General features: G+C 49.1%; 10 protein-coding genes across 10 annotated transcripts; 1 reads left to right on the forward strand and 9 right to left on the reverse strand.

Moving 5' to 3' along the window:
- Positions 1-69: 69 nt before the first annotated feature.
- Positions 70-635, reverse strand: EI90DRAFT_3158768 (uncharacterized protein; the record flags this gene model as incomplete). Its single annotated transcript, XM_039066193.1, has 2 exons — positions 217-635; positions 70-156 (listed from the first exon to the last, which is right to left on the reverse strand). Coding segments are annotated over exons 1-2 (312 nt in total), but the record flags the coding sequence as incomplete, so codon positions are not given.
- Positions 636-4,813: 4,178 nt separating this feature from the next.
- EI90DRAFT_3134021 (uncharacterized protein) lies at positions 4,814-7,208 on the reverse strand (the record flags this gene model as incomplete). Its single annotated transcript, XM_039064627.1, has 6 exons — positions 4,814-4,947; positions 4,998-5,699; positions 5,749-5,971; positions 6,029-6,542; positions 6,604-7,064; positions 7,119-7,208. 6 exons carry the CDS (start codon positions 7,206-7,208, stop codon positions 4,814-4,816), a joined length of 2,124 nt encoding a protein of 707 aa, XP_038909306.1.
- Positions 7,165-8,336, reverse strand: EI90DRAFT_211587 (uncharacterized protein). Its single transcript, XM_039052603.1, has 5 exons — positions 8,289-8,336; positions 7,938-8,223; positions 7,721-7,865; positions 7,355-7,612; positions 7,165-7,221 (listed from the first exon to the last, which is right to left on the reverse strand). Exons 2-4 carry the CDS (start codon positions 8,159-8,161, stop codon positions 7,502-7,504), a joined length of 480 nt encoding a protein of 159 aa, XP_038909307.1. The 5' UTR covers positions 8,162-8,223; positions 8,289-8,336; the 3' UTR covers positions 7,165-7,221; positions 7,355-7,501.
- Positions 8,337-9,266: 930 nt separating this feature from the next.
- On the reverse strand, positions 9,267-10,246 carry EI90DRAFT_3021407 (uncharacterized protein; the record flags this gene model as incomplete). Its single annotated transcript, XM_039057649.1, has 5 exons — positions 9,267-9,287; positions 9,505-9,527; positions 9,652-9,710; positions 9,812-9,904; positions 9,933-10,246. The coding sequence occupies 5 exons, from the start codon at positions 10,244-10,246 to the stop codon at positions 9,267-9,269; spliced, it is 510 nt and encodes a 169-aa protein (XP_038909308.1).
- Positions 10,247-12,523: 2,277 nt separating this feature from the next.
- Positions 12,524-15,324, reverse strand: EI90DRAFT_3085539 (uncharacterized protein). The gene is made up of 8 exons (XM_039062138.1): positions 15,135-15,324; positions 14,844-15,080; positions 14,457-14,783; positions 14,347-14,395; positions 13,548-14,290; positions 13,321-13,488; positions 12,855-13,268; positions 12,524-12,793 (listed from the first exon to the last, which is right to left on the reverse strand). Exons 1-8 carry the CDS (start codon positions 15,312-15,314, stop codon positions 12,557-12,559), a joined length of 2,355 nt encoding a protein of 784 aa, XP_038909309.1. The 5' UTR covers positions 15,315-15,324; the 3' UTR covers positions 12,524-12,556.
- A 37-nt stretch (positions 15,325-15,361) lies between these two features.
- Positions 15,362-18,070, forward strand: EI90DRAFT_3085541 (alpha/beta-hydrolase). The gene is made up of 11 exons (XM_039062139.1): positions 15,362-15,774; positions 15,827-15,950; positions 16,010-16,077; positions 16,132-16,200; positions 16,254-16,302; positions 16,360-16,502; positions 16,562-16,689; positions 16,752-17,109; positions 17,163-17,246; positions 17,304-17,529; positions 17,596-18,070. Exons 1-11 carry the CDS (start codon positions 15,487-15,489, stop codon positions 17,925-17,927), a joined length of 1,869 nt encoding a protein of 622 aa, XP_038909310.1. The 5' UTR covers positions 15,362-15,486; the 3' UTR covers positions 17,928-18,070.
- EI90DRAFT_2943795 (mitochondrial genome maintenance MGM101-domain-containing protein) lies at positions 18,025-19,062 on the reverse strand (the record flags this gene model as incomplete). The annotated part of the gene is made up of 5 exons (XM_039055301.1): positions 18,025-18,079; positions 18,131-18,208; positions 18,264-18,392; positions 18,447-18,594; positions 18,657-19,062. The coding sequence occupies 5 exons, from the start codon at positions 19,060-19,062 to the stop codon at positions 18,025-18,027; spliced, it is 816 nt and encodes a 271-aa protein (XP_038909311.1).
- Positions 19,063-20,822: 1,760 nt separating this feature from the next.
- On the reverse strand, positions 20,823-23,290 carry EI90DRAFT_3085547 (uncharacterized protein). Its single transcript, XM_039062140.1, has 4 exons — positions 22,240-23,290; positions 21,488-22,184; positions 21,013-21,451; positions 20,823-20,921 (listed from the first exon to the last, which is right to left on the reverse strand). Exons 1-4 carry the CDS (start codon positions 23,281-23,283, stop codon positions 20,897-20,899), a joined length of 2,205 nt encoding a protein of 734 aa, XP_038909312.1. The 5' UTR covers positions 23,284-23,290; the 3' UTR covers positions 20,823-20,896.
- Positions 23,291-23,382: 92 nt separating this feature from the next.
- Positions 23,383-23,868, reverse strand: EI90DRAFT_2943775 (uncharacterized protein; the record flags this gene model as incomplete). The annotated part of the gene is made up of 1 exon (XM_039055299.1): positions 23,383-23,868. A coding segment is annotated over one exon (486 nt), but the record flags the coding sequence as incomplete, so codon positions are not given.
- Position 23,869: 1 nt separating this feature from the next.
- On the reverse strand, positions 23,870-25,179 carry EI90DRAFT_211800 (uncharacterized protein). The gene is made up of 4 exons (XM_039052604.1): positions 24,390-25,179; positions 24,169-24,308; positions 23,976-24,103; positions 23,870-23,918 (listed from the first exon to the last, which is right to left on the reverse strand). Exons 1-3 carry the CDS (start codon positions 25,065-25,067, stop codon positions 24,016-24,018), a joined length of 906 nt encoding a protein of 301 aa, XP_038909314.1. The 5' UTR covers positions 25,068-25,179; the 3' UTR covers positions 23,870-23,918; positions 23,976-24,015.
- Positions 25,180-26,098: the final 919 nt, after the last annotated feature.

A 26,098-nucleotide genomic window follows, 5' to 3' on the forward strand; every position in this document is an offset into this window, starting at 1 on the left:
TAGAGCCCCCACCAACATGGCAAGCAAGAAGGTACATTGAATTCGTAAGAGGGGTGAAGGGCCCTATCGTCGGTAGAAGGACGTGTGCCTTCGAGCAACCTTGCAACAAGCGGCCCAGAATGGAATTGGAAACGATGGGCCAGGAAGATGCGAAGACTTGATATTTAATGCAGTCAGACCCAGAAGGGAAGTGCGACCTAAACGATGCATACATACAGATAATCTTTGAGTTGGTGTGGCATTTCTGTCCGAATGTCCCAGTTTGCTAGAGCGCGTTCTACCGCGACGCGAGCAATAACTTTTGGGTAAGCCTCTCCTGGGTGAGAAAATGGCAGCTCTTCTGCGGATGCAAAGGTAACATTGGAGAAAAGACCTGATATAGGGAATATGGGTATGATCTCGGGGACGTGGAATGCCTTGGTGTTATAGAGCTCCTGCACCATCTCAAGCTGAGACAAAATGGCCAGCCGAGGGATCCGTGAGTTTTCATAGACTTCAGTGCCCCCCGCATCGTGAATAGGTGGGGCTGGGTTAGATCTGAGTGCAGCTATCTCGCTCTCCAAGTTTTGTATCTTTTCTTCTAGCCTTTTAACCCTGGACTTCGGAGTTCCCGCATACTCGCATGGCCTCCCAGTCTAAGGCATCGTCCACACGTCGGTCCTTACGCCATCGCATTTCTAGTGTTATAAAGTGTGTGGTCAGAGTTGGGTGTGCAATCAAGAAGACCTCGTGCCTCACAGTTTTTCTTCTGGCGACACACTAAGCATGCGAGCCCTGATTCGAGCAAGTCCTGACGTGTTCTAGGGATCTTCGGGGGCGAGGCAGTCATTGGTGCTTGAGGCTTGGGGCTTGGAGGAGATATTCGTCGCGGGCTATATTTATCGACAAAACGAACAATATAAAAACATTACCATGGGAAATGGAAGAGCAGTCATTGTGATTATATCCATACCGTAAACATGGCTCGGATGTTGGAGGCTTAATGCCAACTTAGAATGAAATATCCTTAAACCCTGTACGTGCGGGAAGGGCAGTTAGGTGTGCTCGCGAGCAAGGAGCGGCCAGACGAGTCGGAGGGGTCAAAATAAAAGGGCGGGATCATCAACTTTGGGAACGAGATGATTGTGTCTCCAAAATGACCGCCCTTCTATTAGACCGAGAGGAGATTGATGCCACTATCCCTGCAGGACCTATTATGACTCCCGCTACTACGGCTAGAGAATCCAATGCTGAGGGGAAGTTTTCGGGTCAAGAAGGAGTGGCAAAGAAGGCATCACCATCGTAAACTGTGACTTGAGGCAGCACGTCCCCATTACAAAAACAAGTAGAGCCTTGCGTTTTAGAGTGCCTCCAATCTGTGGAGTTAGAACTTGTCTACCAATCACAGTTCCTCTTAGAGATGCTACCATTTAGTCTGTGCCCGGAATTTGGAAGGCCGAGATGCGCGCCGATCCCAGGAACCAGTATTTTGATTCGCCTAACACTCGGAAGAGCTGTTTGGGCCGCACCTTGGTTGAACTGCGGACTTCCACCGATCGCGCGAAGTTCGATCGACTCCGCGTGGGTCGGGCCGATTAGGAAAACTAGGTTGGAGATGTAGGACACCGCGAAGAAGCCCGACACCTGTCTGGCCAAAGTCTTGAAGTTGAGTTCGCCACAACTGTCAGCAAACCAATTTTCCTTTTTTTGGTTTGAATCAAATAGACTCTCAAAGGCTGTGAGCCGGCGGTGTTGGTGTCATCAACTACGTGGCTAGTATTTTGCTGTGCAGGTGCATGCGATAATGTTAGAGTAATCAATGAGTACTCATAGGAGAAAACACCATGATCCATGAAATTACTGAGGCGTAAGACAACTTGGAAGGAGAAAAAATGAGTCCAATAATTAGTCGTTTCACGGCGAACCCAACGTTTTTGTCCCCTTTCGTAATCATGAATGTCCTTGAGCCACGAACACCCTATGCTGAGATCTCCACAACGAAATCGTTCCCTTTGTTCCCCTTCTCTGTTCTGCTATCGTCCGCGCCGAAGATATGGGTCAAGGCGAGTGTGGAAGCCGTCACTTTTGGAATATGCCAAGCTTAGAGCCTACGACATAACTTTGTCTCCAAAACCAAGCTTCCCGGTAGCCTTGGGGATGCCGAAAGAGTCGGATTTTGACAGCAACAATTGGGGTCGTTTTCCCCCGTGGCATTTTTCAAAGCATTAGTGCGGTGCGGTGTCGGCGAGTGTCTGTACTCCGTATTGGTGGAGGTTGTCGATAGGGTAGTACGGTGACAACAGAGAAAATGCCGGGGCGGTTGGAAGGTCAATTCGCACAGAATCATGCCATATCCAATATTACACCTGATTTTGTAGGGCAGATTAGCGCTAAATTGCATTGAAACACCGCAAAGGTGCGGTCTTACTGTATCTTACGCAAAGCCATGGTAGCAACCATTTCTTTCCCTTCGGGAATATAATGACCGTCAAATCCGTTTAAGTCATGCTGTGCTAGCACGTGCCGTATGGATGAAATACAACGACAAGTTGCTCAGCCCTCGGAAATGAAGAAGTGAAGGAAAAAACAGGCACTCAAAGCTTCACCTTTCGTGACAGTGTGCGGGTATCGAAGCCGACAACGAATATCCATCAGTCAAATAGAGACAATGGTACCGGCGGTACTTAATCGCGTCTTGATCGCGTCAGTGCCGTGTTGGAAATAATCGCGACCAGAATTACGTATTTCCACCAGCTGCAACCGAGACACGCGCAAGGGATCGCCGACATTTTGATATGAACCTAACGGTTCATTCTTTGAAGAGGTCCGCGAGGCTTGCGTCATCGTCAACCATCTAGGATGCTCATTATGGAAAATTTATGCACGACTTAGCGATCTGCTGTGAGGCTGCGACATCTATATTCCCCAAGCTTTCGTTCCCAAGTTCCGTGTAGGGCTTCATCGCGTTTTTTTAGTGTCTCTCATTCGTTTCTGCACTGCTTCCCAGAGTTGCACAAGCCACTGCCCATTCCTCCCACTCCCTCATAGGGCGTCGGGCTGCTTGCTTCTCCGTCCCCAGAATGTATCCACCTCCCAGCAACAATTGCCTCGCTGAGTCTCATCTTTTGCCGTTGGAACGTCATTCAAAGCCACCCATGCATCGTTTGTGGCGCAACCGCTCAATCTGTGAATCGCCTCCATGTCTTACTTTCTCGCATTTGCATTTTGTTGGCTGTTCTGCCTGTCTCCGCTCTTATGCCGACAACCTAATGCCGTCGATGCATTCTCCCTGGACTGTCTGATCTCTCCAATCACTGTCTTTTGGCTGGATTGTACATCCCGACGTGGAAAGAGCTTCGTGATTTGTCTGTTAACTCTGGCGCCCAAATGGTCCGCACGTCGATGGCCGGGAGGCAGGGTGAGGTCCTTACGCATTGTTTCTCCTCTCGTCGATTCGCCTTCTTCTAAGTAGAGGAGGGGCTAACGTGGTGATCGCTTCAGATCTCATGAAACTTTAAGAAGAGGAAGGTTCTGAACCGCTGGTACAGGCTTGACTTGGTTCCAGGTACCACTCACAAGGCGGCACTATCGTAGGGTAGGGCCATGTTTGAGTTTTTTGCCTGCCTGTGTGCGACTTTGTACAAGACTCATGTTGCTTTTCGTTTCATTGGAGTTATCACTCCTCTAGATCGTTAGGAAGTTCTGGGACTCGCGCGTTCTCATCGTCGAGTCTATCATTGATCCCAATCACTATGGTAGTGCACGTATTCTGTGCTATTACGTTGCTGCACCGAAGACGCCCTTCAAACGCATTGAGGACTTACCACTACATTAGCTCTGTGAACAGATCGAAACCCATTTCCGCCCTGTCCCTTTGGCGTCCCAGTGACCGGAGGCCGTGACTCTCTCGTCCCGCCCCCTTAATACTTTCATTCATGTGACGGTTTTTCTGTTGGCCGCTTTGCCCTATCATTCCGAGTAAGGATAATGCCCAAGGGGACATCTTCCAACCTCAGTTTGTATTTTATCCATTTCCCATTACGCAAGTATTTAATATATGGTCGGCTCATGGCTCATAATGTTTGCTCCTACACACAATAAGTATGCTATTCCAGGCTTCAACCTGGCGTATGTATCCACCCTGATCAACAAATTACCAGTGGCAAAATAAGTTTCGCCTCTTGGGTGAAGTTGTACGAGGGACACATGCCTTTGGCGTCAGAAGCAATACAAATTAAACAGACTCGGCGCGAATATTTGGATCGGAGCCCCAAATTCAAATTCTTCGTGAGTGACGTCGGTGTCATATGCATCGATCGACGACCACTGTAACTACTCTATACGTCACCGTGCATACAAGAGGGAATCATCTATCATCCATATCCATGATGTTGTTGTCATACCAAGGCTGGTCATCTGCCTAGTTGTTGTCTGGGAGGGGTTGTAACGTTCTGTTTATGATTGTTTGTGTGTACTGCAACACATTTCGCAGACTCGTTCAGGGGAACCACACCTCGCACAATTACGGAGAACTATGCACGACTGAGGGCTCACAGTCTAGAAGAAGTTTGCATCGCCTCTGACCAACGTGTTTGTTCAAAAAGCCCGTGTGCCATTCCCTAGGCAGGTGACCAGCCTCCCTTTAACAGAGTTCCGGAGCTGGGCCTCAGGCCCTGTTCTACAACACGTTTGCTCAGAACCTCCGCTATGGCCGGTCCCAACTCCTGTTCTTCTGTAATTTCCGGCCAAAGACTTTCGCACCTGCTCAGCCGCGATCTTCTTCAATTCTCAGCTCCACTGCCTGAACAACCGGAAATACTATAGGATATAAAGATTATAGAGGCGATGGGTATACTACGCGGGATTGTACATGTGGCTCAGCCTGCTCCTTGCTGACAGGTGACGACAAATCCGATAATGCACGAATGCCATCAGCGAGAATCCCAATGAGTGTTTGCACTTCCTTGTCTGTTGGTGGTTCATGAACATCTGCAGAAAGACGACGTTGCACGACTCACCCATTGACATTGATGGATCGGATGCCCCTAAGTCCCGCAATGCAGTCACCAGAGTCCGGAAGATGTCAACGTCCCCTATTTGCCTGTCGAGCTCGACTCCGTTGGTGTGTGAAATGGGGACCTTTGGATCTCGTGAGCCATCACGACAGAGGCGTCCAAGACATGGGGCTGGAAAGCTCAGCGTAAAGATAATGAAATGCCAAGGTCTTTTGGGGACACCCACCAAGAGCGAGAGATCCCTGTAGACCGTGGACATAGGGGAGTAGACGGCCCCCGCTTGTCTCCGGAGCGCCATGGTCGCAGACGGAGACATTACCGACTTGAGCAAAGCGGCCATCCCTTTCGCCGCCTGCACAGCATTTCGGCGTGCCTCGGTGACAATTCCCTCTCCAGATATGTCCGCGACATAAGGGGATTCGAGCAGAGAATTTTGCAAGCTGATCACCGCCGCAAACATCATCACCTTTGCCGAAAAAAGAGCTGGTATAGGTCTGTGGGTAAAAATTGTCGCTCCGTCGAGATTTTGAGTTTGAGGAATTGGGCAGTCAAACCAGGGTTCACCGCAGTCGCCATCTCCTAGCTCAAATGTACTATCCAACGATGACATTAATTTTTGACATTCGAAGAGAGATGTTTCGAGAAAGTTGAATGTTTGCCAGAATGGAACGCTCGAGCACCCCACGAAGTTAATTTCAGCGTCTCCTAGCCAATAATGAGTCAGAGTGTACAAGACGTTTCAGTGTAAACATACCCCTATTGCGCGCACGGAAGAGTCGTATGCTTTCATAAAGCAACTCTATCCTGGCTCTGAGACAGACATGATCGAATTCTCTACTGACGTCGAATATGCCAGGATTGAGAAATGCATTGGGCGAGGCCAGGCGATGGGTCCAATCGGAGTTGGAGACACCCAAGACATCTGTGGGATCCTGAAAGCTGATGCCACATGCAGATCTATAAATTTCAGCAAGCGCCTGCGTGAAAATAACCGGCGTCAGATTATAACGATCCCTTAGAATTGGGCCACCCACATCCTCGGGCAATGAGCTGGGAAATCCTGATTCTCTTGTGAGAATGCGATCCGCCACATTCAATGCGGACCAGATGTGCCTTTGTTCAATCATCTCGAGATCATTTCTGGGGAGAGGCAGCAAGCCTGCGCTGCCTTGATGCTGGGCAGCAGTCAATGGTTGCAGTCCACAAGCGATAGCGAATCGAATGGCACCGGATAAGGTCGTGTAGGCTTCGGGATATCGACGAGTGCGAGTAAAGTAGACTCCAAGTAGAGCCGAAGCAAGAAGGAAGTCCACAAGACGATCAACGAAAGCCAATGATGCGTCCAGATCCGCGCGGGTCCGAGCCACAAAAAAGGATTCATAGGAAGACATAGAGCCCCCACCGACGTGGCAAGCAAGAAGGTACATTGAATTCATAAGGGAGGGGTGAAGAGCCCTGTCATCGGTAGAAGAACGTGTGCCTTCGAACAGCCTTGCAACAAGCGGTCCAGAATGGAATTGGAAACGATGGGCGAGGAAGATACGAAGACTTAATATTCAGTACAGTCAGACCCGGAGGGAAAGTGCGACCTGAACGGGAGTACACATACAGATAATCTTTAAGTTGGGGTGGTATTTCTGTCCGGACGTCCCAGTTCGCCAGAGCACGTTCCACCGTGACACGAGTAATAACTTTTGGGTAAGCCTCTCCTGGATGAGAGGATGGCTGCTCTTCTGCAGATGCGAAGGAAGTGTCAGAGAAAAGAGTTGATATGGGAAATATGGGTATGGTCTCGGGGACATGGAATGCCTTGGTCGTATACAGCTCCTGCACTATCTCAAGCTGTGGTAAAATGGCCAATCGAGGGATCCGTGAGCTGGAATAGGTTTCAGTGGGCCCCGCGTCGTGAATAGGAGGAGATGAGTTAGTTCTGAGTGCGGCTATCTCGCTCTCCAAGCTCTGTATCGTTTCTTCGAGCTTTTTAACCCTGGCCCTAGGAGTTCCCGCATACTGGCATGGCTTCCCAAGTCTAAGACATCGTCCACACGTCGGCCTTACGCCGTCGCATTTCTAATATGAGTGGTAAGATTTTGGGTGTGTAATCATGAAGGCGTTGTGCCTCACAGTTTTCCTCTGGCGGCACACCAGGCACGCAAGCCCTGATTCAAGCAAGTCCTGACGTTTTCTAGGAACCTTCGGGGTCGAGGCAGGCATTGGTGCTTGAGGGCTTGAAGGGAATATTCGTCGCGGGCCGCATTTATCGACAAACCAACAATATACAAAAGAAATGAAACAAGGGGTTAATTTGATTATGGTTATACTTCCAACATAATGTTAGAGTTTTCTTAGAACAGGTGCACATTGAATACCACATCGAAACCCTTAAACTGTGTACGTGCGGGAAGAAGGATAGTTAAGTGTGCTTGCGTCCAAGAAGCCGCCAGGTGAGTCGGAGAGGTCGAAATAAACGGCGGGGATCATTGACTTGAGAACGAGATGATTGTGCCTCAAAACAAGCCGTCCTTCCTTTGGACCGGGAGGATATGGATGCCCGTTATAAGCGCCCATCCCTGCGGGAACTGTTGTGACTCCCGGGACCGTGGATAAAGGATCCAATACTAAGGGGAAGTTTTCGGATCGGGAAGGAGTGGACGAGGAAGGAATCACCAGGGCAAACTGTGACTCAGGACTGCGGTGTGTCCCCATTACAGAAAACAAGTAACCACCTTAGGTTTCAAAGTGCACCTGAGGTTCCAATCCAATCCAATCTGAACTGTGATGTTAGAGCTGGTGGAGGTGCTACCATTTGGTCTTGTGCCGGGACTTGGGAACCGTGGCAATGATGCGCCGATCTCAGGAACTAGTATTCGACTTTAGTAGAGGCTAGGATCCTGCCTAAACCAGTATTCGCCTCGCACTCGGAGAAGAGTTGTTGGGCCGCACTTGGTTGAACTGCGGACCACCACCGATTGCGCGAAGCTCGATCGACTCCGCGCGCAACGGGCCCGATCAGGAAAGTGAGGTTGGGGTTTTAGGACGCCGCGAGACCCGACACTGGATGACTTATGTTTGGCTAAAGTCTTGAAGTCTAGTAACAACAAAGTTCGGGCACAACTGTCAGCCAACCAAATTTCCCGTTTTGGTTTGAATTGAATAGTATTCAACATCCCTCACAAGGGCTGTGAGCCAGCGGTGTTTAGTCGTCATCAACTTCGCGGCTAGTATTTTGCTGTGCAGATGCATGCGATAGCGAGTAATCAATGAGTACTCAAATGAAAATTGAGTCGATCATACCAGGGAAATGTAGGCGACACATGGTTATCATCACGATTTATGAAATTGCAGAGAATAGTGGAAGCGCATGGCAACTCGGAATGGCTGAATGGAGAAAAATGAGTTTAATAATTATCCCTTTCATGGGGAACCCAACGCCTTTGTCCCTTTTTGGAGGTCATGAATGTTCTTGAGCCACGAACGTCCTAACTGGGGTCTCCGCTTCGCTGGCTCGCGGAAATATGAATCCATGACACATACTATGGTTTGGTTGGAGAATGAGGCATTGGACACACAATCGTCTTGGCTGAACACCAAAGGTGTTAAAGATATGGGGCAAGGCGAACGCAGGAGCCCCCGGAATGTATATGGCAGAATCATCTTGAAGATATTGAGCCTACAGCGTAGCTTTGTCTCCGAAATCAAGCTTCCCAACGGCCTTCAAAAAAAGGCTGAACGTTCCTGATTTTTGGCAAAATTTGACAGCAATAATTGGAGTCATTTTTCGACCGTGTCATTTCTCAAGTTTCAAAGTGCACCTTTGGTAACTAGTACCGTGCGGTGTCGGCAAGTGTCTACACTCCGTTCTGATAGAGACTGTCGAAAGCTTCTGTACTTTTCGGTAACTCATCTAGGCCATGTGGCTTGTTGTTGATTCCCCAGTACGGTGGCAACAGAGAGAGAATTTCCGGGGCGGTTTGATGATAACATTCATATGGGAAAATCCGAGTGCCATAGCGTGAATTGGATGTCTCGGACATTGGTGAGTCTGAGCACCGAAGATGCCGGGACAAATATCGCACTAAAACAGCTAATTTTCCCTGTAAGGTGTGGTTGGCGTTGTGGGTTAGCGCTAAACTGCATTGAGACACCAGAAAAGATGCGGTCTCGCTTCAACTTACAGAAAGCCAGGTGACAAACCCTGCTGGAATTATTTTTGATGAATTTATTCGCCTATTTGTCTATTTGATGTAGGGACCGATTATTCGTTCGCTTCGACTATGCTGTGCAGGCACGTGCCTGGATAGAATCAAATACAATTACGACACAAACGCTGGATGAGAAATAGGACCTCGGAAATGAGTGAGGGGGGAAAGTCACGGAAAGCTTCGTCTGTGACAGCGCGCGGGTATAGGTCAAGCCGACAATGAACTCCCATCAGTCAAATTGAAAGAATGGTATAGGTATAGCGGCGCTTAATCGCGTCAATACTGTGTTGGGAATAACCACAACTTACAGTTACGCGGTGATTTCCACTGGCTGCGACACACACGCAAGGGATCGCCGACACCTTGACACGAACCTGACAATTCATTCTTTGGAGAGGTCAGTGAGTCTTACGTCATCCTCAACCATCGACGTTCACCATGAAAAATTGACACACGAGCGATCTGCCGTGAACCTGTGGTGCCCGCATTCCGCAAGCTTTTCGCTCCTAGGGTTCTGTGCGAGGCTTTGTCAATTTTGTGGTGTCTCCGATGACAAGCTATTTGCCTCTACACTGCCTCCCAACATTACACATGCCACTGCCCATTCCTCCTCACTTTCTCATGCGGCATCGGGCTGCTTGCTTCTCCGTCTTCCGGAAGAAATCCATCTTCCAACCGTCATGCTTAATAGTTTCCTCGCCATTCTTCCTGCCAGTAGAGTGTCATTCGAAGCTACCCATGCATCATTTGCGCTGCACCGCCCAATCTGTGAATCGCTTCCATGTGCCGCAAGACCATATGCCTCTTGCTTTCTCGCGTTTGCGTCTTTTTGGCTGCTCTGCCTGTCTCCGCTCTTGTATCCGCACCCCTAACGCCCTCAATGCATTCTCCCTGGACTGCCTGATCTTGGTTTTTGACCGGGCTGCGCACCCCGACGTGTAAGGGGCTTCGTGGTTTGTCTGTCAACTCCAGTTCCAAATAGCCTGCACGTCGAATTGAGTGATGGCCAGGAGGCGGGGCGAGATCTTCTTGCGTTGGCTCTCTCCTCATTGGTCCGGCCTCTTATAACTGATGGCTGGAGTAACGTGGCGATCGCTTCAGATTTGCTGGGGATTTCGACGTCCTCACGGGACTTAGGGAATGATGGTTCTGGTACGCGGCTTGAGGCACGACCGACAAGGTCGCACCATCATATAGTAAGTCCGCACTAATAATGTGTAACCCATCATTGCCATTGGTGTCGTCGGTCCCTCTGGATTGTTAGGAAGCTCTGGGATCCCAGATTTCTCATCGCTGAGCCTGTCATCGATCCGATCAATATCGCGTGCATATTCTGTTACTGCACTGAAGGCGCGCTCCAAACGCATCGAGGACCAATCATGGCGTTGGCTCCATGACATTTTTCTCCTGTCACTTCTGGAGCCTCTGTGAAGTTTCTTTGCTCCATTGGCCATTTGTCGGATCCGCTCGCTGCTGACATTGGCTTGCGAACTACGGAGGCTTCCTGTGACTCTCCTGTTGATGCCTCAGTCCCCAATGCCCCACATTTTTCGTGCTTTCACTCATGGCGAATTGTCTTTTTGGCCGTTTCCTGTCGTTCCTGTCCTCTCGGTTTGCTGAGAAGACGGCGAAAACGCCTGCTCTGGAGGCCACGCCGATGGTTGCGTGGAATGTCAGCGTTTCCCTGCCTCTCTTTTCCATATGAACGAATGCCAACTGTTCCGGTTGTGTTCAATTTTTCCCTCGGATGGGTCAGCAGAGTGCTCGCGACATCAGCTCGCTGTCGCTTTTGGTCGTTGGGCTGTGGAGTCCCATGATAATCTCTTCTCATTCTGTCAATTTTCAGGTGATTTTGTTGTTGGATGACGTTCCGTCGTTGGTCGTACTGTGATTCTGGGTCTCGTCCGTACTTTGCTTTCAGCTTCGTCTCCGTAGGCCTAGCCGCATAGTTTGAATATATGGTATTTGAGACATGCGCCATTCATCCGTCGTCGCCACTTCCCATCGTTGTCTTCTCGCACTGTGTCTGCGTTGGGACGCGTGTGGTATCCATGTTTCATTCATCAGGGTTCGTCTTACCTTTGAATATTTTAACATTGAATAAAGAAAAAAGAGGGGAAACAGTGGGAGAGGAAGAGGGGGGAAGGAAAAGAAAAGAATTTTTTGGCTTCTTCCTTTTTTCTGGCCCCTTTGTAAGTTACGCCTGAGCTGCATTGCAGTGAAGTGACTGAATTTCATTCTCATTCTGAGTGTTAATACGTGGCCGGCTCATGGCTCACAATGTTGGCTCCCCCACACCATATGTTGTTTCAGGCATCACTCTAACGTATCCACTATCAGCAGCTAGAACCCGATCAATCAAAGGTAAAGTCGTTGACACGCTTGGCTAAATATGATTTGTTCCTGAACCAGGAGCTCTTGTGAAAACCGGCACGTCACGGTTAGTTCCGGCCGCAATTCGTGAGGAACAAAGAAGCCAGATACAAATCAAAGGGACTCGGTGCACTAGTGCAGGAACAACCTAAATCTCGGAACAGGTATTACATAAGTAATTTTGATTAGATCATTAGATCCACAGCCTCACATTCTTCGCGAGTCACGTCTGATATGATCGATCTCGCATCAAGCTTAGAGCTGGACTTCATTTCCTTCTAAAATTCTTCATCAAGAAGCTCTCGCTAGTCCATGTGCACGTCGCTAAGTGATTAGTACATTCCAAGCCCCCCTTTGTTCGTCGTATTGTTTTGGATGCACATGTGGGTTTGGTAAGATGGTGTTCCAGTCCCTTGGCATTTTCTGGTGCAATTCTCACACTTGTGACGTACGCGGGCATCTGGACACCGTGGAATGTATAATCTGGCGCGGACTAGTTCCCGGAGTTGGCAACGGGTAGCTTCGCACTAGCTCCTCTACGACATCGCACGTCCCGATCGAGACGTGGGTCAAGGATATCTCCATCCTCGGCCAGTTCCTGCTCTCCTGTTTGTTGCTAGGCTGATGGTTTTCGTGTCTGCTGCATAACAACATGTATTCGCTTCTTGGCTCCGCTGTTCGAATGGCTAAGGGCACCGTCCAATTCCTCCGACCTTGACAACGGAATGTCAGTCTATTGAGTCTAGGATTCGCCGATTCAATCTCGATGGGGCATGATCGATGTTGTCTTTAGTACGTACACCTCGCTGTGTCTCACAGACCGGCGAGTGGTTCACGGCTCCCACAGCTAGCCGCGAAATGCAATGTTGGGAATTAATAATTGGCATCTGTGGTATACTATAACGGCATGTTGACAGCGTCCCGCTGCCGAGAAATTGAATAATCACGCCTTCACGCGCGCAATGCAAACAAAGTTAGCCAGTCAAATTACAATACGATGCGCTGGACTGTGTATCTCGCAGTAGTCTGTGGAAGGTTGTCTATACGGTAGCTTCCGGTCTCGCTAAAGGGCTCCAAGGGACCCTTCAACGTATCCAACTCTACAAACAGCTTAGTTGTTAACCGAATACTGTTCGCAATATCGACGAGATGTGAATGCGCAGCCTCGTACTGGACCAAAGAGACGAATGAAGAATCGAGGAAGTTCTCGAGGAATAGTAATAACTACGGGCGGTTAAAGAATGAACATCATGTCCACAGTAAAATGGCATAGAAAAATACTGACAGTCTCGAATGACGGCATCGGAGGGGTATTAGCTTCGGGTGACGAGGGATAGAATATCAAAGCGGTGGGCTGCGGCTTCAGAAAAACGACGTCATCCTGTTTCAAGTAAGTGCGTGCCCATTGCGAAAGCATCGGCAGAATGTGGACAAGGTGCTTGGGATCATTCACATGCTTCCGGAAGGCAGTTCGAAGTAGCGCAGGGGCGTAAGGATAAGCGATCATGCGCGCAAGATATGACGGTAGTAAGGTGTGCAGGGTTAAATTTGGCTCCGTAGCCTCCCCTTCGTCTGGTCCTACCGCTGTAATGCGTTTAGATTGCACCTTCAGGGTTAGATCAACAACAGTTTTCAGGCCACGCGCGAGTTCATCTTCTGGTATGTCGGGAAGGACTTCGAGTGAGCGTAGCACAAAAGTCTGCAGAAGCGGTGGTCATGAGGGCAGTACGGAATGGCAAGAAATTACATACCCATTCCTCGAGTTCCATCAGCCGACGGAATATCCCACCCTCGGAAGGTAGCATGTTGTTGAACACTGAACGGGAGGAAAGGAGGGTCTGTGTGACCGTCCAAAGTTTCTTGTTAATTCTGGGCAGGCTCAGGATCGCTTTGATAAAGGTGGCGGCAAATTGGTAGGGCTAGGAGAAAACTAATGAGCCACCCTAGCATGATCTATTTGCCACGCTATAATCGATACCATTTTTTCTTTGTGGGACCCTTCTACTTCGTCCCCTGTCCCCGCGTCATCTTTCTCCCAGCTTGTGAAAGCTGCTGCGGCCCCACTGTAATTTTCATCATTGAGCGCCAAAGTGAATTTATCAACGAAATCGCGATGGCGGGCCTCGGACTGTTCTTGTATCAGGGCCCAGGAAGACGGACCGTAAGCGGTAGGCATGACGTGGCGTAGGTTCGTGGCCACGGCTTTTTGGGCTGATGCCTCTGGAGATGTAGGTGTGACGGTGCTATTGGAGTAAGCCCATGGAGCTTGGTCGACTTTCTGGGATTGACAGATAGCATTCGCGATTGTCGAAAAGGGGGGAACGGCGTATGGTACGGAAAAGACGGTCGAACGCCGAGCTTTCACGGCAGGTTTGGACGTTTCATCAAGTGGAGGAGATACCGTGAGGAAAACCTGGGACTTAGAGGCACCAATTAATCGTAGCCGCCACTCGCCGCTGAGACCGGATATCGGCGCTGTTGCAATGCTCATCAACAGAGAATATTTGAGATCCCATATTTGCAAAACGAGTTCTGAGGTGGACGAAACTGATGCAAGAAAAACATGAGAGGCGGTGAGGGACAGAAGTGTGGTTGGGGAAGAAGCTGATGTTGAACCGAAGAGGGTAAGTGACTTCAGCCTGAATGGCGTCGAGGATTGAGTCAAGCTCCATGAATCGTGGGCTAGGCGCAGTCTATAGTGATACCATTGTCCTTGTCGGGCTAATAGCAATGAATCAGTGAGGCGGAATAGGAGGCCTTGGCGCTAGGTATCTTACATAACACTGAGAAATCCCCAGATTGTGAGAGTGTGCAGTACGCAAGTTCCTACGTGGACGACAATAAGGGGGGGGGTCACCAAACACAATATTGCGATTAAAGGAGATACCTTGGCATTAGTATCGATTGGTAACTTCTCTAAAAATGTGAGTGATCCGTCTGGACCACAGGAGTAGAGCAGCAATAGAGGTTGACCATCAGGGTTATGCATTGCCTGCGCAATTATGGAGTTCTGCATAGCATCCGGCGATGTTATGAATGTGACATCGTGAAGTACCCAACGTTGCAACACCGCATAACTGTCTTCAATTTCTAGCTTGGTGGCGTATAACCGTTTGAATCCAGAGTCAACCGTCAAAATCTCATTTTCATCCGAAAAGAGTATGAATAAATTTGAAGATTGGACATAATGCATTGAGCATATGCGATGTTCTACCTAAAGTCAGATTGGCTCAGTTTTCTGGAAATGTGGGTGGAAGAATAAACGATAACGCACTGTGGCGTCGATTCGTTTGGGAGCCGATAAGTTGGGCGATTTTCCAGAATGGGTTTCTTGCCACATCCATATTGTACGACCCCGTCCGTCTGAATCTATGTTTGGGGAAGTTTCGACGACCGCATAAGTTGTCCTTGATAACATTCCTTGATCCTCCACCACAGTTGTGATGGAAGGGCACGCAAAGGTCGTAGAGGGACCAAGGGTAAAGGAGGCAAAGCGCCGATTGGTGGATAACTAGGAATATTCCTCATCACCTCCAAATACGATGAGAGAATTCTTGGTCCTTACATCCACTATATGAACGCCGTCGCCTTGACAGGTCAATGTCAGCCAGCCGTCTTCATTTCGTGGAACATTTGTGTAGGAGCCCAAAACGTGTGAAGAATAGCCAGCTTTTGAGGCACTAGGTAGTGCGAATGTCGAAAGGGCCAACGGTTCGCCCAAAAAGAACGATGATTTTGCTTGCATTCTCCAAGCGTCAAAAATTTTAATTCAGTCCATCATTGTCAGGTGACCCCATGCATTGATGGCCAAGTGGCCAGTGCACACTCTACGCTCGCCATCATAGACTGCTCAGAATCTGGCTAGGGACCAATAGTTGGTCATTTTAGCTTCACTGGGTACTCCGCTCCTTTTCGCGATGTGGACTCGCCTTACGCTTCTGGTCCTCTTGACTGGCGTTTCCGCGACAGTTATTGATTCTCGTCAAAAGCCATCCAAACCTCTTTCTGCTGCGAGCTTTTACGTCCCAAATATCCCCAATCTTTCCAGAGATCCAAATAGTTCATTGCATGTTTGGGCAGGGAACCTCAATTCTGATCCCAATGCTAAACCTGAACCCACAAATGAGGTCTCTGCACACATATTCTTTGTGTTAACAAAGGCTCGACGAATTGCCGATAGAGAGAGGCTAATAATATGGTTCAATGTAAGTTACGTTCTCTGATATGATGATTTTTTGTATTGAATCTTCTTTCTAGGGAGGTCCGGGTTGTTCATCATTTGATGGACTTATGATGGAAATAGGTCCATGGAGAATGAATAAGAAGGACTCACTACGGCAGAAAGAAGGCGGCTGGGAAGAATATGCTAATGTTCTATACTGTATGTGTTCATTTCCTGGACTTCAACTGCATGGCGGTGACCTTGCCTCAACCTCTCAGTGGATCAACCGCCCGGCACTGGGTTTTCCTATGCCAGCACTAACAAATACGTGCACGAGCTTGACGAAGTAGGCAGTGGCTGTCGGTCGGTGTCTTCAATGCTGTAATATTTCATTCCCCAGGCCGCCAATCACGTCGTTGAATTCCTTAAAAATTGGTATGAAGTGTTCCCGGAATATAAAGATATGGATGTGAGCGTGAAGGGGCCCATCACATTTATGTTATACTAATTAATCTATCCAAGACATACCTCGCTGGCGAGAGTTTTGCTGGCCAATACATTCCATATATTGGTCAGTGGTTCCCAGCTTGATCCACCATGCTAGGCCCTGACATGCTGGGTTCTTTAGCGGATGCCATACTGAAAACCGCTCGGCTTCCGACCCGCCTTAGGGGTGCTGCTATTGGAAATGGCTGGATTGATCCATTTTCACAGTATCCGGCATATGTCGACTTTGCTATAAAGGAAAAGCTTCTCAAAACAGGGACAAAGGTGATTATTTCTTCACCCTGATCGCATCGTATTTGTCGATGACAGGTTGAAACTTCCAGGAGTACGAACGTGCGCTTCAGGCGCTTGACCAGTGTAAAAAACGAATGAATGGCACTGAGCAAGCGACTCCTAACTATGGTGAATGTGAGTTAGTAATGGGAGCGACGGTTCGGCATCTTGACCAGACGTGAGTATTACAAGTGAATTTCTAGCCTTGATCATGGCAATAATCTGTCATGCATCGACCAGTGTCAACGGAGTAACGACATGTTTAAACATATATGACATTCGACTGTCTGATACGTATCCAGCCTGCGGCATGAACTGGCCCCCAGACCTTACTTTTATCAAGCCTTATTTGCATCGTGATGATGTCAAAACCGCATTCCACGCGTCTGGCTCATCGGAGGGATGGACAGAATGTCGTGGCACCGTCAGCAGTAATCTCTATATGAAGAAGTCACCACCCTCTATTCGTCTTATGCCGGGGATTCTTGAGAGGATTCCTGTTCTGCTTTTTCATGGCGACCAGGATTTGATTTGTAATTATCTCGGTGCCGAGAGATTAATCGAAGCCTTGACGTGGAATGGGGCGAGGGGATTCAGTGTGAGTGAGAGGATCAGCCCTTTTTTGACTTCCGGTTGAAATTCGCCTTGCAGAACACGACAAAGCCTCAGTCATGGAAGTTTAATGGCACAGAAGTAGGAGAATGGACTTCCGATAGAAACCTGACGTATGTGAAGGTAAGTATTGTTATGGTTCACCTGAAAGTGTCGAACTCTTGACGTCAATGATGGCAGGTTTATGGCGCCTCTCACATGGTTGGCTTTGATCTCCCGCATGTGGCACATGACATGATATTAAGGTTCATGGGGGTCGACTTCACATCACTACTCAAGGGCTCAGCGACGATCCCGAGCGAGGTAGGGGGTACTGTTAAACCAATCATCCAGCCTTCACTGGACAAAGGCGACGGAGACGAACATGTTAAGCTTCCATCGCAAGATGATCCGGCATTATGGCAAGGTACGTGTTGAAGGGATGAGATTCAAGGGCGTGTCACTCACTCGATCTCGATCTTGCAATATTTAGCCTACTATAATGCAGGCTCTGCTGCACTCGTCCTAGTTTTGATTGCTCTCGCACTGGGACTCTTCTTCTACTTCCGTATGAAACGGCGTAACGGTTCGAAGACCGGTGTGGCTCTCGCGCGGGATGAAGAGGAATCGATACCTCTCAGCCGTAATATCGGAGGCGAGATAGACGACTATATCCCTGTCAGCACCCAAGAGGTCAACGGCCAGGGGGTTCCGCTCAATAAGGGGAAGGCAAAGGTCGTTCATGATGATAATGTAACACCGAGGGAAGCGATATTTGATGTTGGGGATGATGACGATGAAATGGACATGGAGCTAAAGATTTAGACATATCTCTACCCAATTCTTCCTATTTCAATCTGGGCGTAATTGTATTCGCGTTATACTTGTTACTGTAGGTCGAGGAAAGGTACCGTCCCAACATTTATTCCTTGTACGGGTAGTCGAATTTCGCATCCCTTCTTCTCCACAGTTTCCTCCTACCAGATGAGTTAGTGGTCTGGATGAAAGTAGGGGAATGGCAGACTCACTTCCGCTTTGTCGGAATATGCTCCACAAAAACTTCAACACAATGTTTTGCTTTGAAATCTCGGATGAAGCGAGGATCCCTAGATCACAATTAGGGTGAGCGTCCGAAGTTTTGGTTATGAGTGGACCATTCACCAAAGTTCGCTCGCCACCCCTAGATCTTTACAACAGCGCATAAGTGCGTTGCTTTTGCAAGCCTCTGTGGCGGTGGGGATGCCATTTTTATCGAAATATTCTTGCTCGCCTCGCGCAACCGCTACTAGTCTGAGATAATCCCAATGTAAGGAGTTATTGGGAACTATTTAGGCTTATGCGAACCTTCCTAAGCACACGAGAGCATATTCGCGACTAACCACCTTTGGGCCGACGTGAGTTGGACCGCGAGGAGCTAGACCCCAACCTCCAGGTCCGAAAGCTTTATTTAATATTCGGCGATATTTAATTTCGGGAAGGTAAATGAGACCGTCTACGGAACGACGTGACCCATTCGCTCGCTGAAGTCGTAACTTCTTGAGAAGCGGCTCGCACCTGGCTTCATTTCGATGTCAAGAGGATCAATTGGAGCCATCAGGATTTCAGCAGCTTCTGGCGGGAAGGGTTCCACCGAAAGTCCATGGTAGGAGGTTGACCAGTTCGTTCCATTCCCATCAGGAGCAGGCAACGAGTCTGAAAAAGCGGGAGACGCGCTTTCTCCTGTGGCGTTCGTCTCAGATGGGGGAGGGCTTACTCCATCGGTTGTTGGTGATACGTCTCCCGTTGCCTGGGTGCCATTCGCGCCATTCACTCCATTGGACACGTATTGCCTTAACGGCGTAGATAGGTGGTAGCTAACGCTTGCAGGGCGAGCTCGTGCAGCTCGAACACGCACTGTCCTTGAAATGGCAGGCGTGTAGAACAAGCGCAGTGCACTTTTGACCGAGCCCCGTCCTGCCATTGCGGAGCTATTGTTCATTGTTTAGGTCGAGGGAACTGAATGGGAGCCACGACCTACCAAGTCATAACGGTAAGAACTTACGTTGGCTGTTGCGGCTGAGCCAATGAGTTCGGAGCGGTGCTTCTGCCGATGCAACATCAGAGACTCTGCATGTTGACTTTCCTGGAGAAAAGCCAGAGTTTTTCCTACATGCTTGGCTCGCAAAGCACAACCTAAACCTTCCATCGATTGCTTTACGGTACCCGGCTATGGCTCAGGCTCAGACTACCCTACAGGGAGCAGACGCCTTAATTCGGGGTATCCTGGACAGGCGCTGGTTGAATACCCAACTCTCAGCTAAGCTGTATCTCACGAAGCCGCAATTTGTGGGCACAATACTGGAGCATTGTACGCGGCATGTTCGTGATCGTCTCACGAGAGGCAGGCTTTCCCTAGTCTTATCAGCACGTCTACGGCCACTCCCCTTCCCCTTCCCACAACTATGGGAAGACTTCAAGCTGCAATTTTGGACCAATTCCACCCAGGACCACCCCACTGCACAAGCTCGGTAGCAAGAATACCAAAAACTGGAGAGACTGAGGATGCCGCCTCTAGATTCAACCGTCCTGCCTCCCGAGACGTGCCCCCAAATGTTCCTCGCGCAACGCTCCCGTCTCCACAACCAGGTCAACACTGCCACCTATAACCGCACCCCCCGTCAATCCCCAGACAGCACGCCTCTAACGGCCCACTATTTACGGCCGACGAGCTAGTCAAATTGACGGAGGCAATGCTCGAAACCCTCACGCCCAGAGCGAGGAACCATCTCCAAGTTCCTAACCTGGCGGATGTCGCCAAGATTAACTGTGGCAACATCGTATCTCTGTCCTCCATTACCATAGCCATCAATACGCTTATTCTATAAGTAAGCCATCACCTCACCGCCGTAGAACGTCGTTCGAATGATCTGGAAAGCTGAGAAGATGCAGTCTGAGCAGTTAGCACTCCGTGTTGATTGCAGGGTTTGTCGTGATCCGAGGATTCGTGATATCGATGCGGGGAAATCGGGAGGAGCGAGATGCACTAGGAGCGGAATAAGGCTTGAGCACCAACCCGGCGGTGTTGGTTGGAGCCAAATGTAACCCGGTCTATTCCACAGTTTCAACTGCCAGCAATTGAGAAAGGAATGCAAATACTTCAGGAATCCGGATCCGCCTTGCAGCCCTCTCACTAGCCAGTGGGGTGAACGGTGTCGAGCCGAAGATTTTCGCATGCATGATCCCTTAGGTCATCCTATTCGCGCTCCGAATCCAAGTGCGAGGCATCGGTTCATAGTTCATGATGATCGTTAGTGTTTCCGAAGTTCTTCAAGGGAATAGGACAAACCTCCAATGCTCTGTCCGTCGTGTATACTTATATCTCTCGCATGTGTCGTTTCTGCTGCTTGGCATACGTTCCTATATCTTTTATTTGGGGGCAATATGCCGCGCCGTTAGTATGTTTTAGTACTGAGGTTTTGTCCACAATGACTGCGGAATTTCATCCCACCAAAACGCTAGAGCTCTTTGATCGATATTCTATCATTTTACGAACAGGATGCCAGAAGCTTGTAAAACTTTGAAAATGAGATCAATATTAAACGTACATATAATTACAATAAGTCCCGATCCAATGCATTGAAAAGGGAACACACTGCTAGAGGAACCAGAGGAATGATTGGAGACGCACTAAACGACTTGGCTAATATCGACGACCACTGGGGCTTTCAGCAGGCCCTGGAGCAGGAATCGAGTTCCACCCTTGCTCGCCCGAGGAAAATATATGATGTCCCAATCCATAACATCACCTTCGAGCATCACATCGCCGTACCAGGCTCCCTCCTCACCGAAAGAATTTCCGGATTGTGCGGTCAGGGTCCAGCGGGGTGGGGCGTAGTGGAATGGGACATGGAGTTCCGTTTCCCCATTGAACCAAATGGACTTGCCGTCTGTATGTAATAATGGTATCCTTCCCATTGTGGAAGAATAGACCTTCATAACAGAGTATTTGCTGGTTTCTATGCCGGGTGAGAGGTCGTAAAAAGGGCGCTTCGACCAAGATTCATCCGCATCATGCCCTAAATCTGGCTCGGTACTTGGTGGACGAGTTGCACCATCTTCTGGAATCAAAGGCAGGAGGGGGTTACGAAGTACAGGCATAGGAATGTCATGCGGGTAAGGGGGTTCAAGACCAGTGTTGAAAATCCAAGTCTTGAAATTTTGCACGCGATATTGAGCAATCCACTTGTATGAATCTGTTGACCAAATGAACGCATGGTTTGTGTCGTAAGCACCGACATATCGGCCCCCTGGAGAGAATCGAACTGTGTGACGTTGAGGGATGGATAGACCAGATGATGATGATGATAAATCTCTCTTATTACCCCGCGGCCTCGTGATGGATGGACCAGAGTGGGATTGGGGAGACTGAGAAGGGGAAGGAGTAGGAGGGGATGCAAGGAGCTGAACGGATGGTTTGCCCGAAAAAGATATGAGGGCCATGTTCTCGTACCAAGTCTGGCCAAGGATTTGTGGGACTCGTATGATGAAAGATCCATCGTTCGACACCGCAGTTACAGCAGGGAAATAACCACTGGGGAGAGTGCCAAGCTTCACCAAACTTGTTCCGAGACCAAGAATAGTGATGTGTCCGTCAGCATCCTCAGTGGCAATCTGGGCATTGCCACTGTGGATAAACTCGATCCAGACCGGAGGCTTGGGAGGACTGCATTGGAATCTAGAAATTATACGCTGATGGTCAATGTCGGCAACCTCAATGACCCCGCTTCCAAAGGCAAGGGCGACTTGACGACCATCTTGGGATATTGCCGCACAGGCCACGTCATATTTATCCAAAATCTTCGGCAGTTTTGCTCTCAAGAGCTCTTGACCCACACGTCTATCCTCACTCAAGCTACCGGAAAACTTGCCGGATACACTGAAGACTTGAACGGGATCTGAGAGATGGCCATAGAATTCATAGAGGGGTGATGACGACGGAGTGAATGGAAGGCTTGATCGATAATGATCCCAAGGATCGGGGATGGCAAACAACCTATCTATAAAACTGTCTGCCTCCTCTACCAGCACCATTAATTTGTGATTCTGTAACGTGAAGAATGATGTCATATCACCGAAAAACAATTGATTTAGAACCCACATGTGCATTCAACCTCCATTCTGAGAGTAAGCGTGAGGTCCGAGGTTGTTGAAAACCCTCTCGACCATCATTCCATGACAAGGATGAGAGGAAGTTTCTTGTAAGAAACTGTTTGAATTCTCCTTGCAATTCATTAGATTCTTGTGCAAAGAGCAGCGAAGGATCCAAGTGAGAGAACAAGTGCCCGAGCACATTTTCGACAACTCTAGGTTTCTGCTTGCTCTGAAAGAGCTCCCACTTCTTTCTATCTCCCAAAGGGAGTTCGGTGGGGATGCCAAACTCATTCTTCTGAATGACATCATTGACAAATCGAAGAAGTCGTAATCCAATGCTATACCCCTTGTCATCATGAATAAAAAATACTTTGTCTTTTTTCTTGCCGATAGGATCTCCTGTAATGAACTCCTTTGCCGTCGCATGGTAGAACTTGACAGTCTGCTTGTTGTCTGAAGGAAGATCGACGATCGAGCTGATGGGACTTAGTGTTAAGCGTACTTCATACTCGTCAATTCCTAGGAGTTGTGATATGTCGTCAGTGCCGAGATTACTCCAGCTTGCGGCAACAAGTATCCCGACTACTTCGCGATAGTTCTTGGCCACCTGTTCACGAATACTGGAGGAATTCCGCATGTAGGCTCGTCGCATGATTCGCAAGTACTCCGACTTCAGATCCATAGGCACTTCATTAAGATTACGGAAATATGCAAACTCTGTTTTAAGAGAAGAACCGTAGTACCGAATCTGGGACTGCACTTCACGTATTCGGGTTGAAGCCATAATAGGCAATCCACGGCAACCTCTCGCAAAGACATCAAGATCTTCATCAGATGGTTTCCATCCCGAGTCCTTGATAAAATCGGAAAATCCTTCGCCCACCATGCAACGGATGGTGTGGAAAGTGTCCAGTTCAATTTGATTCACATCTTCACAGGGGATCACAAGACCCTGATCTTGCGCTTTAGTCCAAGCCGAAACGACTGTAGACTCCGGCCGACAGCTAAAGAGCACGGAAAAAGGCGAAGGCAGCTCGCGAAGTAGAAGCATGAGCTTCATTAGGGAGTCAAGCTCCTCTGGACCCCCGCACTCATCCAAGCCATCTAGGATGATAGCAAAGCGTTTGTCACCACCGGAAAACACATCCTTGAGACCACTCATCGGCTCAATGATCAGAGCCCGCATCTGCTCCTCCAGGGGAAGCTTCAGGAACAATCCCATTTCTGGCCGCCGAAGACATTTGACGAGTGATACCTTGAAGTTCGCACTGAAGAGCGCAAGTTGGCGAGCAAGGGTAGAAGGGAACTGTCCCAAAGAATCTAAGCCTGTTCCCTTTTGGTTTTTGTCCCAAAAGAAGGAGGCTGCAAGAGTGCCTTCGGCCTTGAGTGTGGATGCGATACTCAAACTGATCGCCGTCTTTCCGGTCCCGGGTGATCCGCGAACCCAGACAAACTGATTCTTAGCATCTTTGAGGTGATTGAGAATCGATTCCCGCATGCTGTCCCGTGTGCTTGGAAGGCATTCTGACTTGCTTGTCACGTAGTTGTGCTCGGCCGCGACTTCCCCAAGTCGTTTAAGTTCAGCTAAAGGGAAGAGTTGACGAAAAACCCCAAGAATGAGTTTGGAAACGTACATCGCACCGATGCTTTGATTGTAAGAAGCAGCGTTAAAGTACCTGTCTGGGTCTGTTGTCACATACTCGGTCAGTACATGGAGCACTTGGGAGCCCTATGGGAACGGACCGAGAAGTTGTTAACAGCATCATTTATGCACGCCTTCACATCACTTATCCTCGTGCTGATTTCGGGTGCTAAGATCGTCCTCTTCACAGAACCTTGATTGTTGAGGGCGTCGATCCCTTGTTTTTGTTCTTCCAGGGCCCTGTCAGTAGGAATATTGAATCAAACGCGTAGCAAAGGAGCCAAGTGGACGCACGAGTGGAACCGCCTAATTAAAACAACTACTTCATCGGGTATAGGGTCGGTCGACAGCGCGAGTGGCTCCAAAACGGTGTCGTAGGCCTTTAAGATATCATCGCCCAATCCTTTAAGACTTTCGTCGTTTCCACCGACGGTCTGTGCAAATCATGCCACACAAACATTGGGAGAGTGAACAAAATATCCTCATCGATCCCAGAAATGGAAAGATAAACACACCTCGTAGACGTCGAGCCACTTCAAAAGCAAGTCTGGGATTGCATCAAGATTCGGAATCGGAGCAAACTTAAGCGCGGAGGCTGCATTTTGGAGAATGAATCTAGTAGCGCCGATGGTTACTTCCTTTCGATTACTGTCTGGACTGTCCGATGACGTGACCGTGGGTCCTGATGAGCGAGGTACATTGATGCCCTCGAGCTCCAATTGTGCGTCGATGCTCAGGCCGTTCTCGCGATTGGTGTGCGTTGTGGGTGGTTCACGAGGATTATCAATATTTCCTCCCGAGGTGACGGAGGATTCGGGTGGTACTGCATTGCCGGGTGGCAGTTGGGGAGGCGTGGTTGGCCTGGCTGGTTCGGTCGGATCTTGGGCGCTGAGCCTACTGCGACCAAGGCTTAGCTTTCTGCGGATCCACCCAAATACACGTTTTAAGAAAGATGCCCATTTGTTTAGACCGCCACGGTCACCAGGGGGTACATTCTGAGCGGTCAACGGTCCCGTTGGCTCTTCATGTTGACCATGGTGGATGTTGTCGGGATGTGGGGGTATTTGGGGGCTAGTGGTGTGGGCCTGCGGAGCGCTGGATAGGGGGACAAGCGGGAGTGGGGATTTCGAAAGACTGGAAGACGTTCCAGGAGCACTGGGGCGTTGAAGGGAGGCACCGGCTTTCCCAAACATTGCACTAGTTGTCGATAGGGCCTGAGGCTACGTAGGAGAGTGAACAGAAGCCAGTCCAATCCCCGCGCGTATGGGATGTATATGAGAATGCCTGTATAGGGAAGGAGATTGATTGTCCGATAAGACTATGCCTAATCAAGTAGTGCTGTTTAGATTCACGAAATTGGAACCTCTGAAAGTTACCTGTTGTTTACACACTTCCCACTTTCCCTCTTTCAGAGACTGAGGTGGGCGCTTAGGTCGACACGACGAGCTATGCTATCCGATGGGTTCATGCTAATAAAGTCCAAGGATGATACGTATTGAACATTCGCTCAACAAAGCCCGAGTTCTTGTCGATTGCGCAGCCACAGGACTTGCGCACCTCCGACCGTAACGATAAATGCCCGCGAAGGCAGAATTCGGGGGGTTCTGAGCTGAAACGGAGTGTCGTCGCAAACCGGCGATGGAGATGCTAGGCCGGAAGTGTTCAGGGTTAAATAATGCTAGCGTCTTGATTAAAACATCGTTGATCTTGAGAATAGCAGCTGCAACCAAAAGGACATCCATCAGTTACAATTAAGCTCTGGGCTTAGCGAGCATCGAAAAATAGCGCATGGTGCCAGTGGACCGTGGGACGTACTCAACCCCACCAGGTTAGATATAATCCACCTTGCACTGTTTAGCTGAGTTGCTGAGAAGAATCCTGCAAACTCGCACTTACTCCTCAATTCTGAAGGTGACCCGCATTTCAACGCGGAAGGAGACATAGTAATATAAGTATCGTAGGTCGGAATACAATAGATAAGTGGCCAGAGCAACAGGAGTCGTGGCGAGAGGCTGAGGCTTTGGGAGTACGTTGGGTTCGGAGCCGAGGGAAATACGGCCACACACTCATGAGTATATTAGGGAGTCAATAGCCTGATCTCTTGCACCTTTGCTGTATGGTATGCTAGCCCTATATAATGCCGTTGTCGACACCTGTATTACGCGATCATATAGCAAGGCTGCGCTAGGCTGAAACTTCAGTCTCTATAATATACAGGTGGCCA

The sequence above is a fragment of the Cantharellus anzutake genome, assembly GCF_015039405.1.
Source record: "Cantharellus anzutake strain C23 chromosome Unknown EI90scaffold_112, whole genome shotgun sequence".
Lineage (NCBI taxonomy): Eukaryota > Fungi > Basidiomycota > Agaricomycetes > Cantharellales > Hydnaceae > Cantharellus > Cantharellus anzutake.